The sequence below is a fragment of the Bos grunniens genome, chromosome 7, assembly GCF_055505025.1.
Source record: "Bos grunniens cultivar Pamir isolate PY7600 chromosome 7, Bosgru_T2T1.0, whole genome shotgun sequence".
Lineage (NCBI taxonomy): Eukaryota > Metazoa > Chordata > Mammalia > Artiodactyla > Bovidae > Bos > Bos grunniens.
Genome location: NC_141171.1, coordinates 62,252,096 through 62,266,278, shown reverse-complemented (window position 1 = coordinate 62,266,278; position 14,183 = coordinate 62,252,096). Strand labels below are relative to the sequence as shown.

General features: G+C 51.4%; 1 protein-coding gene across 20 annotated transcripts in view; it reads left to right on the top strand.

The window, feature by feature from the left end:
* TNIP1 (TNFAIP3 interacting protein 1) overlaps window positions 1–14,183 on the top strand; it is a 51,695-nt gene that overhangs the window by 24,354 nt on the left and 13,158 nt on the right. For 12 of the 20 annotated variants that reach the window (XM_086412488.1, XM_086412495.1, XM_086412501.1 and 9 more), the window contains 6 exons: window positions 153–287; window positions 1,698–1,783; window positions 3,350–3,430; window positions 6,370–6,561; window positions 9,278–9,372; window positions 10,877–10,997. In XM_086412488.1, the coding sequence (XP_086268614.1) occupies window positions 153–287; window positions 1,698–1,783; window positions 3,350–3,430; window positions 6,370–6,561; window positions 9,278–9,372; window positions 10,877–10,997 (710 nt within the window). Of the gene's footprint in view, window positions 1–152; window positions 288–1,697; window positions 1,784–3,349; window positions 3,431–6,369; window positions 6,562–9,277; window positions 9,373–10,876; window positions 10,998–13,631; window positions 13,692–14,183 lie in introns of all 20 variants that reach the window. The other 8 variants (XM_086412483.1, XM_086412499.1, XM_086412496.1 and 5 more) reach the window with 1 other exon arrangement.

Genomic DNA, 14,183 nt, shown 5'->3' with positions numbered 1-14,183 from the left:
GTGTCCCACTGAGCCCACGAGGTGATGTAGGGAGTGAAGCCCAGGACCTGGAGCACCAAACCCAGGCAGAAGCAGGCATAGGGGATCAGGGTGGGAGAGCCGGCATGCTTAACTGAGTAATATTGCTCCTCCTTCCCCCGTTGTCTCCCCAGGGGAACTTTTGGAAGAGTCCCAGATGGAAGCATCCAGGCTGCGGCAGAAGGCAGAGGAGCTGGTCAAGGACAGTGAGCCACTGCCACCATCATCTCCCTCTTTGGCCTCCTTCAATGACCTGGCTGAGCTCGCAGGTACGAGGGGAGCCCAGGCAGTCCTCTGCCCATAACCTCACTCTCTAGGCCCTTAACCGAGCACTCCCTTCTGAGTCAGAAATCCGCCGCTCCTTCGTTTATCCTTAGGCTGCAGGCTGTCCTCCCAATCATGTTCTGGCTACAGCATCCCCCAGAAGGTCAGATTTGGAAAGGACCTCAAAATAATCTTGTCCAAAAATGGCTGGTGACTCAGCAGTCTTGAGACGCTGGCAGATATTAGAAATGGATAGCAACAATCTGCTCCTTCCAGGATGTGGGCTCAGGATCTTTATCAATATAACTTACTTAGCACATATTTGATGAGCAGTTACTATATGCCAGGATCGCGCTCCAGGCAACACCTTCGGGTCTCTAGACTTGGCATCTGAGTCAGAAGCTTTCTGGTCTGCCTTGCCCCGCTTCCATTTTACAGGTGGGGAGGCTGAGGCAGAACCGGCTTTGCCTCTCGGCCTGCAGCAGCACCTTTCAGATGTCAGGTCCACAGACCACCTATAAGGGAAAGCGCCGACTGTGACTTAGGGTTAAAGTCCTGTGTGTGATCACGTGCATTCCTCCGGGATGTCTCTGTATCCAGGGCACGGTCTGAAACTAGGGAAGAAAAGGACTCAGATGGTTCCTGCTGCAGCCCAACCTGCGGCCTCAGCCCAGGCCAGTATGCCAACCTTCCGTTCTGCTGCTGGTGACATTTACTGAATGGACACGTGGAGGAGATGGTGATTTCAGAGTCTGCTGTGCTGCAGGCAGTGGGCATTGCCAGCTTCCACTTGTCCATTCAATAGTATTTTCTTTTTTTAAAAAATTATGAAAGTATGATAACACATTTACAGGAGACTAGGAAAATACAAAACAAGGTTACATATAATTCTACTATATTCAGTAGTATTTTCTGAGTCCTGGATGGATGCCAGGCTCACCTCAGGAAGGAACCATGCAGCTACCCTCAAGGGGCTCCCTGGGGCAAGAGCCCTAGGAATTCAGGGAGGGAGATCTCAGTTCTGCAGTTGCCAGCGGGGTCAATGGGTGACCTTTCTGTGCCTGTTTTCTTACCTTTAAAATGGGGATACAAAGCTGTCTTGAGAATTGGCCAGGATAGTAAATATAAAAACACTTTGTTAATTGTAAATTGTCATCCGTGTCATTATTGAGGTAGGTCCAAAGTAGCAAGGAGCAATGATCACCTTGGGATTTTCCCAGTGAGAGCAGGCAAGATGGTCTCTGCCCAGGTTCTGCCCTGTTGTTCCAGGGCCATCATCCCAGGACCACCTCCCATCTCCCCAGACTCATGGAAGGAACTCTGAGAACTCTCCGTGCCAAGGCCATTCTTAAGGGGGTGGCATCTGGGCTTTTCCTCTTTCTCTGCTTCTCACACATGTTTTCTCATTTCTCCAGGAAAAGACACAGCTGTCCCAGCAACTCCTGCTGACCCGGCACACCCAAGCGACAAGCCAGAGCCAGTCCCCAAACCTCCATCCAGTGTAAGTTGCATTTGGAGTCATGACAGAAAGTTGCATAGATCTCAAGTTCCCGTTGGCAGAATAGGAAGAGAGATGTTTGGGGTCAGGATACCTCCGACTTGCTGGGTGATATTGACGAGTTGATTTCGGTCTCTCTGGGGCCTTGGTTTCCTCATTTGCAAATGAAGGTCAGAGTTCAGTCTGACCAGGAAAACCCTGATATGCACAAGGAGTTCCTCCCATCTGCCTGGTTGTGTAATGTTAAGCACGTATCGACTGCACAGTGCTCGGAAAGTAGGCAGATGTGACAGGTAGCTCACCTTCTCAACAGGGGCTCCAAAACTGTCTTCTGCAGATTTGCCTTGAGAAGGTCGACTTGGTATCCTAGGACTGGAAGGCACTCAGGTGGTCATATCATTTAGAGTCTCCATCCCACAGAGGAGATTCAAAGAGAGAAGAATGTTTTCCTAGGTCATATAGGACAGCTGAGGAAGAGTAGAAGGGAAAGGGAAACTTTCTGGGGCAGTGCCGAGGCCCAGAAAGTTGGAGGCTGGGGGCTCAGCAGAAGCTGAGCACAGAGATCCCTCGATCCCTGCCCTTTCCTGGGACAAGGGAAGGCTGAATTAACCTTTGTTCAGCCAGGTTTAGCAGCAGTCCCAGAGCCAGCTGTTGGTCCAGCAGCCCATCGGTTGGTTGCACAACCAGTATCTGCTACTTGGAGTGGCTGGGAGACATGGCAAAGTCTGGAGTCCTGGTTCACCCTAGATTTGCATGTGTCCTGCAAAAGTCTCTCTAAGTTTGCCAGTTTCTCATAAGACTTACCTCCCCTGGGATCTCTGGAACTGGGTTGGCAAGGCGGGCACAGGACTGCTGTGGCCGTGGCCACGCTGACTGCTGCCTGTGTTTCCCAGATGACCAGTCGGAGACTCCCGGGTCTGGGACATGGCTCAGGTGCCATCACAGGGATGTTGGATTTGTGGTCCTTGAAATGCAGTCCTACTTTTGCATTTATTGGTGGGAGGCCCTCAGTTTTCTCCTCTGTCCAATGGGGATATAAACTTCTGACCACTCTCGCAGGTTGCTTGGAGAAAAAATGGAGTTCATGAAAGAATTTTATTTTTATTCTTTTTTTGGCTGTGCTGCACAGCATGTGGGATGTTAGTTCCCAAGAACCTGTGCCCCCTGCACAGAGTCCTGACCACTGGACCACCAGGGAAGTCATGAAAACACTTTTTAAGTGCATGGCCATTTAAAAAAGATAAGATCCCAAAATGCTAAGTACTTTGAAGGTCAGCTAGCCCAGTATCCCTGTTTTACACATGAGGAAACTGGCCATGGAGGATGTGACCTCAAGTCACACAGTGGGCTGCCCAGCAGACTTGCTGGGATTTATTCCTGCTTCGTGGTTTGTAAGCTCAGCCTGGGCTGGCTCCTCCCACATGGAGGGGCTGCCCAGAGGACTTGGATGTGAGAAGGGATTTTTGTCCCTCCATTCTCTGCCCCCTCCATAGTCTCAGCTATAAGGTCCATAGAGGAGGGGCGAGGGGTTTTCTCCCAGGCGTCCCCTGACTCCCTTTTTCTATACAGAACACCTCCTCTGAATTTGAAGTGGTCCCCGCCGAGGGGCCTTCTTCACCGGAGAGCAGCGGCCACACCAGAAATACGATGGTGAGTGGATGGCAGGTCCCTGGGAACATCCTGCATCTCCTCTCTGTTTCAGTCACCTGGCCCCGGGTGAGAGGCACAGGACACGCTCACATCCCCTGGGCAACTCGGAGTCACTTGGGATAGGCTCGAGCGGCCAGCGCCGGGGGGTGTTTCTCGCTCACATATGCAAATACGTGACTGGTGACTTCCCCGTGGGCCACACGAGTACCAACCATTGTGAAAGTCCAGGCACGTTGCCAGCCCTGCTGCCTCCGCCAAGCGCCCAGCACCTCTGCACACTATGACTCAGCCTTTGGGCCTGTAGGCTTGTAGCCCGGGTAGAGTAGAAAGGGTCAGAGGAACCCAGAGCAGCTTGAGGCAGGTGATTGGCATTTTGTGCAGGCTCTTGGGTCCCCCCAGGCTCCCCTTTGGGGCATGTAGGTAGGAGGTTAAACCTTGCGCTCACACACACACAAGCATACACAGTCCACCAGCTCTGAGGTGTCTACCTGGTCCCCACTTTACCCTACTTTGCTGCCTTTATTCCAACTATGTCGCCCTGCTCTCTCTCAAAATGGCAGACTTACTGGAGAACCATTGAGAAAGGCATGGAACATTCTTTAGAAATCTTCCACTTCTCACCCTCTCCTCCTTCTCCCTCCCTCCTCCCTTGGAGATATTTTGATTGTTATACAGGCAGCAGGTCGTCTAACCCTTCACTGATGTCTTGGTTTCCGCTGCCTTATTTTGGGCACGAATGTTGCTCTTTAAAGTGAAAGGCTTTGGGAAGTGGGAACTGGGGAGCGGAGGGAAGTGAGGCAGAAACTACGGTTCCCATTACAAACCTTGGAGAACAATGTGACTCTTTAAGCTGTGAACAGTTGATTAAAATGTTAAAATTTCAAGTTAAATGCCGGAAAATACATTAACATATAAAAACTAAAAATATTGAATTAGCAAGGCAAGATACAAAAAGGTTGCTCTTTGGTTCACTGATTGTCTCTTGTATGTGTCAGTCCCCGGGGTGAGGTCTCCATCAGGCCCACACAGCTTACACTAGCGAGGCTTTGGGGACACAGGGCAGCTCTGGGTATCGGGAAGGTTCTGTGTTTCATCCTCTGGGAATGTCAGCCCCTGGTCCTGTTGTGTCCCTGAGGGTTCTGAGAAGCTGGCCAAGGAGGCACGATTCCCCTGCCCCTACCCCGCCCCCTACCGCCTGCTGTGGAAGCATTTCACTCTATGACCCTGAACTTCATCTCCTCAGTAGGTTCGTCCTTCGCCCCACCATGAGCTTAGTCTGTGCTGAGCAAAGACAAGACAGCCTCCCTGTCCTCTGGGAGCTTGCAGGCTAGTCGGAGAGGTCTGAAAGATGACACAGGTCACCAGCTTTAAAAAGAGTACCATTGGCCGCCTCAGACCCTGTGTGGAAAGAGGCAGTGCGGGAATGAAGGCAGAATTGAAGCAGCAGCAGCACCTGTTAGAGTGAGGTGCTGACGGTATGAGGGAGCCATTCACTGGACACCGTGCTGTGGCCCTCAGGGCATTTCTACTGCTGCAGAGTTCAGACGAGGGAAGTCGCTGCAGATGGAGTATCAGGGAGCCCACGGTCTGGCCCTGGCTCTGCCACTGACTCATGAGCAGCCTTCTTTGGGCAGCCTTCTTCTCCCCACACTTTGGTTTCTAGACCCGAACCTTGAGGCTTCATGTAGCTCTGACGTCCTGTGACTTGCATCAGTGTGATGGAGGGCCTGCTAGAGCCGCTTACAGCAGGCAGGGCCAGGAAGGATGAACAGAGGGGACACCAGGGGAATGAAGGCTGAGGAGACGTGGGGCCTGGGGGCTCAGGCAGGGGAAGGTGGGCACTCAGGTGCCTGGCTGGGGAGCTGGGGGCTTAAGACACTCAGCTGTCAGGTACCCCTGTGGATCCTTGGACATGGTGTTGGCATAGCTAAGACAGTCTGTGTTCTAGACAGAGGAGAGAGAGAGAGTGACCGGTTCTGAGACTGGACTATCTTGCCCATAGTTTCCTTCCTATCTTAATTCTCTCCTAGACTGGGTATCTTTGAACTATATAGAGCTATGATTCTCTCTTTTTTAAATTAATTAATAATTTTTGGCTGTGCTGGGTCTTTGTTGCTGCGCACGGGCTTTTCTAGTTGTGGTTAGCAGGAACTAAGCGCTTGTTGTGGTGCACAGACTTCTTATTGCTGTAGCTTCTCGTTGCACAGCATGGGCTGTCAGCATGCAGTCTTCAATAGATGCGGCTAATGGGGTCTAGAGTATGGGCTCAGATGGATTTAGTTGCCCTGCAACGTGTGGGGTCTTCCCAGACCAGGGACCAAACCTGAGTCCTGTGTATTGGCAGATGGGCTCTTAACCACTGGACCACCAGGGAGGTTCTAGAGCTATGCTTCTTAGTGTGTTTTGAGTCTCGGGTCCTTTGAGAAGTTGGTGAATGCTTGGACCATTGCCCAGAAGACGCTGGTACAGACATGACGGACAGTCTCAATGTCTGCTGGCCGAGCCTTGCTGAGTGGAAGCAGCAGTGCTGTAGACAGAGGGATATTGTTCCTTGGGCTTGCTGCTTTCATGTGTCAGTCAGTTCACCTCCAGGGGACCCTGTAGGGCGGAAGGGGAGAAAGGGTGTGTGTGCGTGCAGGAGATGAGGATTCTGAGGCCCCATAAACACGTGACTGACCCAGAGGCCCTTGGCAAGGCCAGAGTGTGGGAGGAACGCGGCTCCATTACTGGTGAGACAGCCAGTGGCCCGGGAGTCCTGGGGCCTGCCCTGTGAGTCAGCCCCAGACAGGGAACCTGGGTAACTGGAGAATTTCCCCAGGCTGAGCTGGGATCAGAGGGGGAAACTGAGTCATGAGGAATGGGGAAGCAGAGGGAGAAAGGCTGGAGAGGCCTGCTCAGACCGTGGTGAAGAGCGGTCCGCCCCCACCCTCCACCCCCAGGAGCTGGGCCCCCTGCCCCAGGAGGACAGCACCCTGATGCTGCACCTGCAGCGCCTGGAGACCACCCTGAGTGTGTGCGCCGAGGAGCCCGACCACAGCCAGCTCTTCACGCACCTGGGCCGCATGGCCCTCGAGTTCAACCGGCTGGCCTCCAAGGTGCACAAGAACGAGCAGCGCACCTCCATCCTGCAGGTGAGGCTGGGCCCGGGGCGGGCGGCCCGGGATTGGCCGTGTGGTCCCCCTCTGCTTCCTCCAGCTCTCCTGGGGCATCCAGGGGACCACAGGGACTTCCGAGGGCATGGCTGGGGACCCGTCTCGGGCTTCTTGTTCAAGGTGGTGAGCAGGGTAAGGAACTTGTGTGAGGGGACGAGGAAGGAAATTGGGAAATGGTGGGGTGGGTGATGCAAATTTCATGGTGGGGGTGACTGTGGAGGCAGTGGATGCGGCAGGTTGGCAGCATCCTTGCTTTTGTTCTTCACATACAGGTGTGGACAGGGAGGGGACAGGCCCCTTGTATGTTACTGCCCTGCCCCCTGAAGCAGGAGCATCATTATCCCCACCTCACAGGAGGGGCTGTAGCCCTTGAGAGGTGATTTTTTTTTTTTTTTTTTGCCTAAGATCCCCCAGTTAGTAGATGGTATAGCTAGAATTTGAACCTCTATGTCTTATTCCAAAGTCCATGCTCTTAACTACCGTCCCAGCCTGCCTCCCCAGTGGAGGAGGCTTCCCCTTCATAACCTTCCCTGTGCTGTGAGAATGAAGTTATATTTCCTTCCTAGGCCAGGTGTACAGCAGAGTGATTGTCACACACACAGACCCACACACATATTCTTTTTCAGATTTTTTTTTGGCCATGCTGTGCGGCATGCAGGATCTTAGTTCCCCGACCAGTTATTGAACCCATGCCCCTGCGCTGGAAGCACAGAGTCTTACTCACTGGGCCTCCAGGAAGCCCCATCCCTTATTTTCCTGTCAGGTTCCTGTTTGTTTCATTCTTAGCTCTTAGCATAGTTTGTAATAGTTTTATTAAGTGGTTTCTTTGTATTTGTTTTCCCTATGCTCCCTGCTAGAATGTAGGCCTCGCAAAAGGGGCAGCGCCTTGGATATGTCCACCACTGCTGGTGTCTGGCACTTCCTGGTGCGGGATGTGCATTTGGTAAATGAATGAATTAACGAACAGATGGACTCACACATGAGCTCTCTTAGCCACTTTGAGGGAAGATAGTGACCTTCATGATGACCTCTCTCGATCTGCTTTGTGCCCAGGGTATTTGCCTCTTGCCCAGAAGGATAGCACGTGAGGCCTCGTCCTGACCTCTTAGTGCCCAAAGCAGGATGTTCTGTTCCCTGGAGGCCCCACCCAGGGCCGTGGCATCCTGTGTATTTTCCCAGCCTGTGGGTGGAGGTAGATTAATCAGGTCCCTCCTCATTCTTTCATTGATTCGTTTCTTGGTTCCCTCAGCATTTCCAAGGCCAGGCATGGCATGAGGCCTCTGCTGGGCATTGCAGTCAGACATAATGGTTTTCTGCTCCTTCACGTCTGATCACCGTCGAGTTCCAGGCTGTTACAGGGGCTGGATTTGGCTGTGGAAACAAGCAGCTCTGAAATCTCCCTGCATACTATAAACATTTTCCCTCCTGTTCTGTGTGGCAGGGGCTTGTTTCTGCTTTGTAAGCTGAATTGTGTAGCTTTGGGAAAGCTGTGAGGCTCCACTGAGGTGGTGAGTGGCAGAGCACCCCACTGTGTATGGGTCACAGGTTAGGTGCTCACTAGATATCTGTTGAAAGATTGAGTCGTTTCATCCTGACCTGGTGTGTCACCGTTACTCGTTAGCCACTCCCTTCCTTCCATCTGTGAGGCCCTGAATCTGGCTGCCTGTCTTCCACGTCCCCCACCTTACAGCACTTCAAACACGCATCCTCAAAGGTTATCGAGGGCCTGGCAGCTGACGAGGCTGTTGTGTTCTCCCAGTCTTGTAGGTCCTCATAGCAGCCCTGTAAGGGAGGCAGGAGAGGTGCAGTTTCTCCACTTTGTAAGGGAAGGAAATGTGCCTCAAAAGTGAGGGAATCCTGAGCCACACTGGAAATTGGTGAGGTCTTGACCCGATACCCTGTCTTCCCACTTGCCAGCTGACAACCTCACAACCGGCCCCCCTCTGATGCCTCATTCATTCTCCAAATCGCCTAAGCTCTAGGTCTCTTAGGACTCAGATCTTCACGGTCCTTCATTAATTTGGCAGTTCAGTCATTCGGTTGTATGTTCCTTCAGCGGGATTGAGTGTTGAGCTGAGCTGGACCCTGGGCTAGGTGGGGGTCCTGCAGGGGACAAGAGAGTGGTGAGGGGACCCCAGCCTTCTGGAAGCTTGTGGACTAGTAGGGGTGGGGTGGGTGGACACAAAGAAAGTAGTGACACTGATGATTCTGTGGCTGTAATTGTCACAGGTACCAGGAGGGTGAGGGCAGGAGACTGTGGGCAAGGATAACGGAGGTGACCTGGCTTACCTGAGATGTGGGAGTCAAGGAGGACTTCTCGGAGGAGGTTTGACATCTAGGCCAAGGCCGGAAGCAGGAGTAGAAGTCAGCCAGGGGACAGCTGGTGTGGAAGAGCATTTTAGGCTGTGGGAACAGGGGGAGGGATGACCTTGGAGGACCAGAAGGCCTTGTGGCTGACTCTTGGTCAGGCCTCCTCATGGCTGGCTCCTGAGGGAGCTGATGCCAAGAGGAGCCTGGGTGGGACTTTGGCTTGACTCCTGCTGTCCCAAGAGGAATTGGGTGAGGCCATGCAATGGGGATATCGTGTTGGGACGTGGTGTGGTTATAGTGCCTCCCCCGACCTCCAGCATCATTCTGCATTTGGGGTGCACTCCTTCCCTTACTTTGCCCCCATCTCCCTCTCTCTGCCTTGCAGACGCTCTGTGAGCAGCTTCGGAAAGAGAATGAGGCCCTGAAGTCCAAGCTGGATAAGGGCCTGGAACAGCGGGATCAGGCTGCTGAGAGGCTGCGGTAAGTCCAGGCTCCACAGAGAAGGTGTGAGGAGCTGGGTGGGAAAGGTGGGCAGTGGTGTGTGGAACTGATTTCTGGGTTGAGAGCGCTGAGCCCTGTGCCCAGCTCTGCTTTGGATGTCAGGTGTCTTGGTCCTCCTCGTCAAGTATTTCCTCTCTGGTCCATTTAATACCGTGAGGAGTGTTTGTGTATAAAGTGCCTTCAGAGCTTCAGAAGGTCTGGACGAAAGTGCACTCCTACCTTGGGAACCTGCCTGTTAGCAACAGCTTGCTGGCTGTTGGAGACGGAGCTCTGGACTCTGCTGCCCTCTGCTGGTCACCATCCTGTCCTGCTCTGTTTCCTGAGAACTGTCAGGGAATGCTCTTCTGGGCTGGCTCCTGGTCTCAGACTTAGTTGTACGTCAGAATCACCAAGGGTCAGGAAAGGCATTGCAAGTTTGCACTCTCCACCCTCTCTCCTGTGCTGAGATTCTGATTCAGTGGGTCTGGGGCAAGACCTAGGTGTCTGCATTTTCCAGTGGGCCCATAAGCACATTTTCTGTAGTTGGAGTATATAAGTGGGTCAAGGATCACCCCAGAGAAACACTGGTCTTGACCATCAGAGCTCAGCCCTTTGAGATCATGTGGGCCAAACCCCTCACCCTGCAGAGGGAAACTGAGGCTATTTTCACATGAAACCCAGCTGGCAAACAGAATACGAAGAAATCCATATTTCAGTCATGCGTGAATCCACATCACCGTTTGTCTTGTATCTTTTATCACCTACTTTATTATTTACTTAATAATTTAATTTGCATCATGTTTTTACTGAAGATTGTTATAAAGAAAACTTACACTAGAGTAACTGGAAAACAACATTACTTGGAATAAATAGAAGATGCCTCCAACAATAAATACAACAAAAATGGAAAGACGATTAATTCTGGTGAATTGCCCACTAAAGGCTCTGAACCTTGAAGGCTGCTCTTTCTCAGTCAACACGGGACATTTGCAAGCGCTGGAGAGGCGCTCAGGACCTGAGCACCAAACTGAGACTTACCCTGTGCAGGATGTCTGAGGATAATTGGAAAGGGTGGAAGTTTCTCAGGGAGTGTGATCCAGAATTATTTCTTTATTTGGCCACACCATGCAGCATGCAGGATCTTAAGTTCCCTGACCAGGGATCAAGCCCACACCCCGCAGTGGAAGCCTGGAGTCTTAACCACTGGACCACCAGGATGTCCCAGTCCAGGGTTATTTAATGCAGTGTGGGTGTATCCTGAAGATCTCACGTATACAGACATCCCATAGTTGGGGATGGATTGTTGGTGACGATCAGAGAATTCCAGAGAGGTCCTGCAGAGTGGCGTGAGGATGCCATTTGTAGTTCCACCTGAGGGCAGGTCTCAAGGACTCTCCTTACTCCCCAGGACTCAGCTTCAATTCAGACAAGTGAGATGTCTGAGACGCCCTGTCTCCTCTACCTGGGGCCGGCAGTATGACCTCTCTGTTTGCCTCCAACCCAGGGAGGAAAACCTGGAACTTAGGAAGTTGTTGATGAGCAGCAGTAAAGACGGTGCCTCCGGGCGGCCAGGCTCACCAAAGATGGAAGGCGCAGGCAAGAAGGGGGCGGCGGCACCGCAGCAGGTATGTGGTCAGAAACTCCTTCCCCAGAGCCCGATGGCCAGTGCCCAGCCTCCGGGGCAGCGAGCCAGTCCCACTGCTGGAAGGTTCTAGTTGTTAGACAGCATTTCCTTGGCTTGTTCTGACAGTCCACCTCCCTGGAGCTTCCACTTCTCAGCCCATATTCTGCTGCCAGCCACAGGGAGCGTCCCATTCCCTGGAACATACGCTTGGCCTGTGGGCTGTGACTGTGGTTCTGTGGGGTCCCCATACCTTCTCCAGGCTGAATAGCTGCAACTCCTTCAGTCATTTGTGCTGTCTGGGCATCTCCCCTAAACTCATTCCAGTTTGTCAGTCTCTCTTATAGGGTGGCTCCCAGAATCAGTTTAATGTCTCAGATACTCCTAGTGGAATTAGGAGGTTAGGTTGAGAGAGCCCCTGAGGGGACTGTGTTAAGCTCCTGTGGTCGTGCTCCGGGAGCCTCTGACATGCAGAGAAGAGGGTGTGGGCTGACTCAGCAAGGCCTTCGAATACCCTGGGCCCACTTGCCTCCTCCCCACTGCTGCTCCCAGTGCTGGGTCACATCCAGTTCCTGCATGGGAGCTGGCTGGCCCCTCGCCTGGTCTGTGTCTTCCTGCAGAGCTGAGTAGCAGCTTTTTACTGACATATTTTTCTTCTCTAATGAGGTTTAATGGCTGCACAGCCATCAGTGTCTTTAACAATCCCCACACTTGTGTAATAGCAATAATTATCCTAATAACTTAATTCCTTATTACTATGTGACAAGGTAGAATTAACCCAGGATTTGCAAATTCATTATCTGGTTTGGACTTCCTCTCTACATGTCAGGGAGGCAAGGCAGGGACTCTTAATCCATGAGACTGCCATGGCTGTTTATGGCAGGAGGTTTGGAGAGGCCGTGTGACATCACACTGTCCAGATTCCTGTATCCACCTGCTGCTATCAGGCAGACGTGGGGTGACAGGATGACATGCTGATGAATGGCCTTCTGATTCACAGCTCATGAAGCCCCTCTCTTCTTCTGCTTATGCCTCACATCAGGGCCTGCCTTGTCTGTCCTCCTGTGGGAGTGCCTTGCGGATTCTCCTGATCTCCTCTGGATTCACAGTGGTGTATAGGCAGCCCTCTTCACTTTTCCAAAGCCCTTGACATCACTGGTGTCTAGGAAGGCCAGATGCTCTTACTGCCTTGCCAGGGAGGAAGGTGCCATAAGAGGCTTGCATAGCAGGTGTTGGTGAAGCCTGTGCCTTGCAGTTACATGTGGGTTAAATGCAGGTTCAACCCACCTCTTGTCAGCGCTGCCACCTTGGACAGGTTACATGAACTTTCTGATCTCGGTTTCCTCCTCTGTGAGATGGAGATAATAACACCTACCTCAGAGGATGATTGGAGAGTTCAGTGATGTGATGCCTGTGAAGTAGATTTAGCACTTGGCAAGTGGTAAACTGAACACTGACGGTCACTTCTAGTGACAGATTTGGTCTCTCTTCTCTGTGGACAGGGGCTTCCCTGGTGGCTCAGCTAGTAAAGAATCCACCTCCAATGCCAGAGACCTGGGTTTGACCCCTGGGTTGGGGAGATCCCCTGGAGAAGGGGACCCACACAGTATTCTGGCCTGGAGTCCAGTCCATGATGTCACAAAGAGTCGGACACGACAGAGCGACTTTCATTCACACTCACTCATTCTCTGTGTAGCTTAAGGGTGCATCTCCAGGAGCACCCCCCTCTTCTTCCTCCCCCAGTAATGTTAAGCACAGCTCCCCTCCAGGAGGCATCAGGCTTCTAGGGGCAGGCCCATCTCTCACTTTTCTTAAAGGAGGTGGCGTCCCTGGAGAACTCCCCTAGCCCTCTCCCCTTCCTTCTGGGTTCTGTGGTGTACTTATAGACCTTAGCCTGCAGGAGCGCTTGAGCCTCACCAGTTCATTCGGGACAACCCTGCCAAGTCACAGGGGAGTGTGTGTGTGTGTGTGTGTGTGTGCGCGTGTGTGTGTGATGGGGGGGCAGTGGGACGGTAAGGAGTGGAGAGAATGTGGACAGTGACTCCAGGACAAATGCTGTCAGGCCTACAGGATGTCAAAGGTTGGGGCCTGTCCTGTTTGATCTTGTACTGAGAGTGTGGACCTTGGCCTACATCATGCAGGGCCTTAGAGGTAGAACTGCTGTTCAGTTTCTTTCCTTTTCTTTTTTTTGGTGTTCAATTTCTGAATTGATGACATCCTCCTGCTGTTTCACCTCAACGCTTCATATTTTTAAAAAGTTTTTTTTTAAACTTTTTATTTTGGTGTAACTGTAGATGTGCAGAAGAGTAGCAGAATAGTGCAGAGAGTGCCCATCTCCCGATTGCCTTGACATCTTATGTACCCATGGTTCAGTGATCAACACCAGGAAATGACCATTGCCACGATACTATTAGCTAAACTGCAGACTTGGTTCAGATTTCACCTGTTTCTCATTCGTGCCCTTTTTCTGTACTAGGATCAAATCCAGGATCTCACATTGTATTTAGTTGTACCAACTCTTTAGTCTCCTCTGCCTGTGACAGCTCCAGTGGTTCTTGTCTTTCATGAGCTTGAGGCTTTCAGCTATTTTGTAGAATGTCCCTCAATTTGGGCTCCTCTGGTGTTTTCTTATAATTAGACTGATGTTGTGGATTTGGACAAGAAGACCACAGGAGTGACATCTTGTAACACGTCAAGGGTACGTGACGTCAGTATGTCCATTTACACCCAGTCTTGACCATTTGGCTAAGGGTCTGTCTGTCAGGTTTCTCCATAATAAAGGGACTAATTTTTCTTTTGTAATTAATATTTATTTTCCAGGGTATACTTGAGACTGCAAATGCGCTGTTTCTCTTTATACTTATTTTAGTAAACACTGGCAGATCTTGACTGCCGTGATTATCACTACAGCCTTCTTATGGTGATTTTGGATTTCCCTCATTCCTTCTCTGTTTACTAATTGGAATTCTTCTTGTCCCTTCTCCCCCATTTATTTTTTTATTCATCTGTTTCTATTAATGTGGACTCAAGGATATTTTATTCTTTGGCTTATAACCCAACACCGCCGTGATTTATTTTCTTGTTCAAATTCTTCCTGCTTTGGTCATAGGAAGTTCTTCCAAGTTGTCTCCTATGCCCATTTGACATGCCTTTCTTCTTCTGATGATGATTGAACACTTCCTTACTTTCT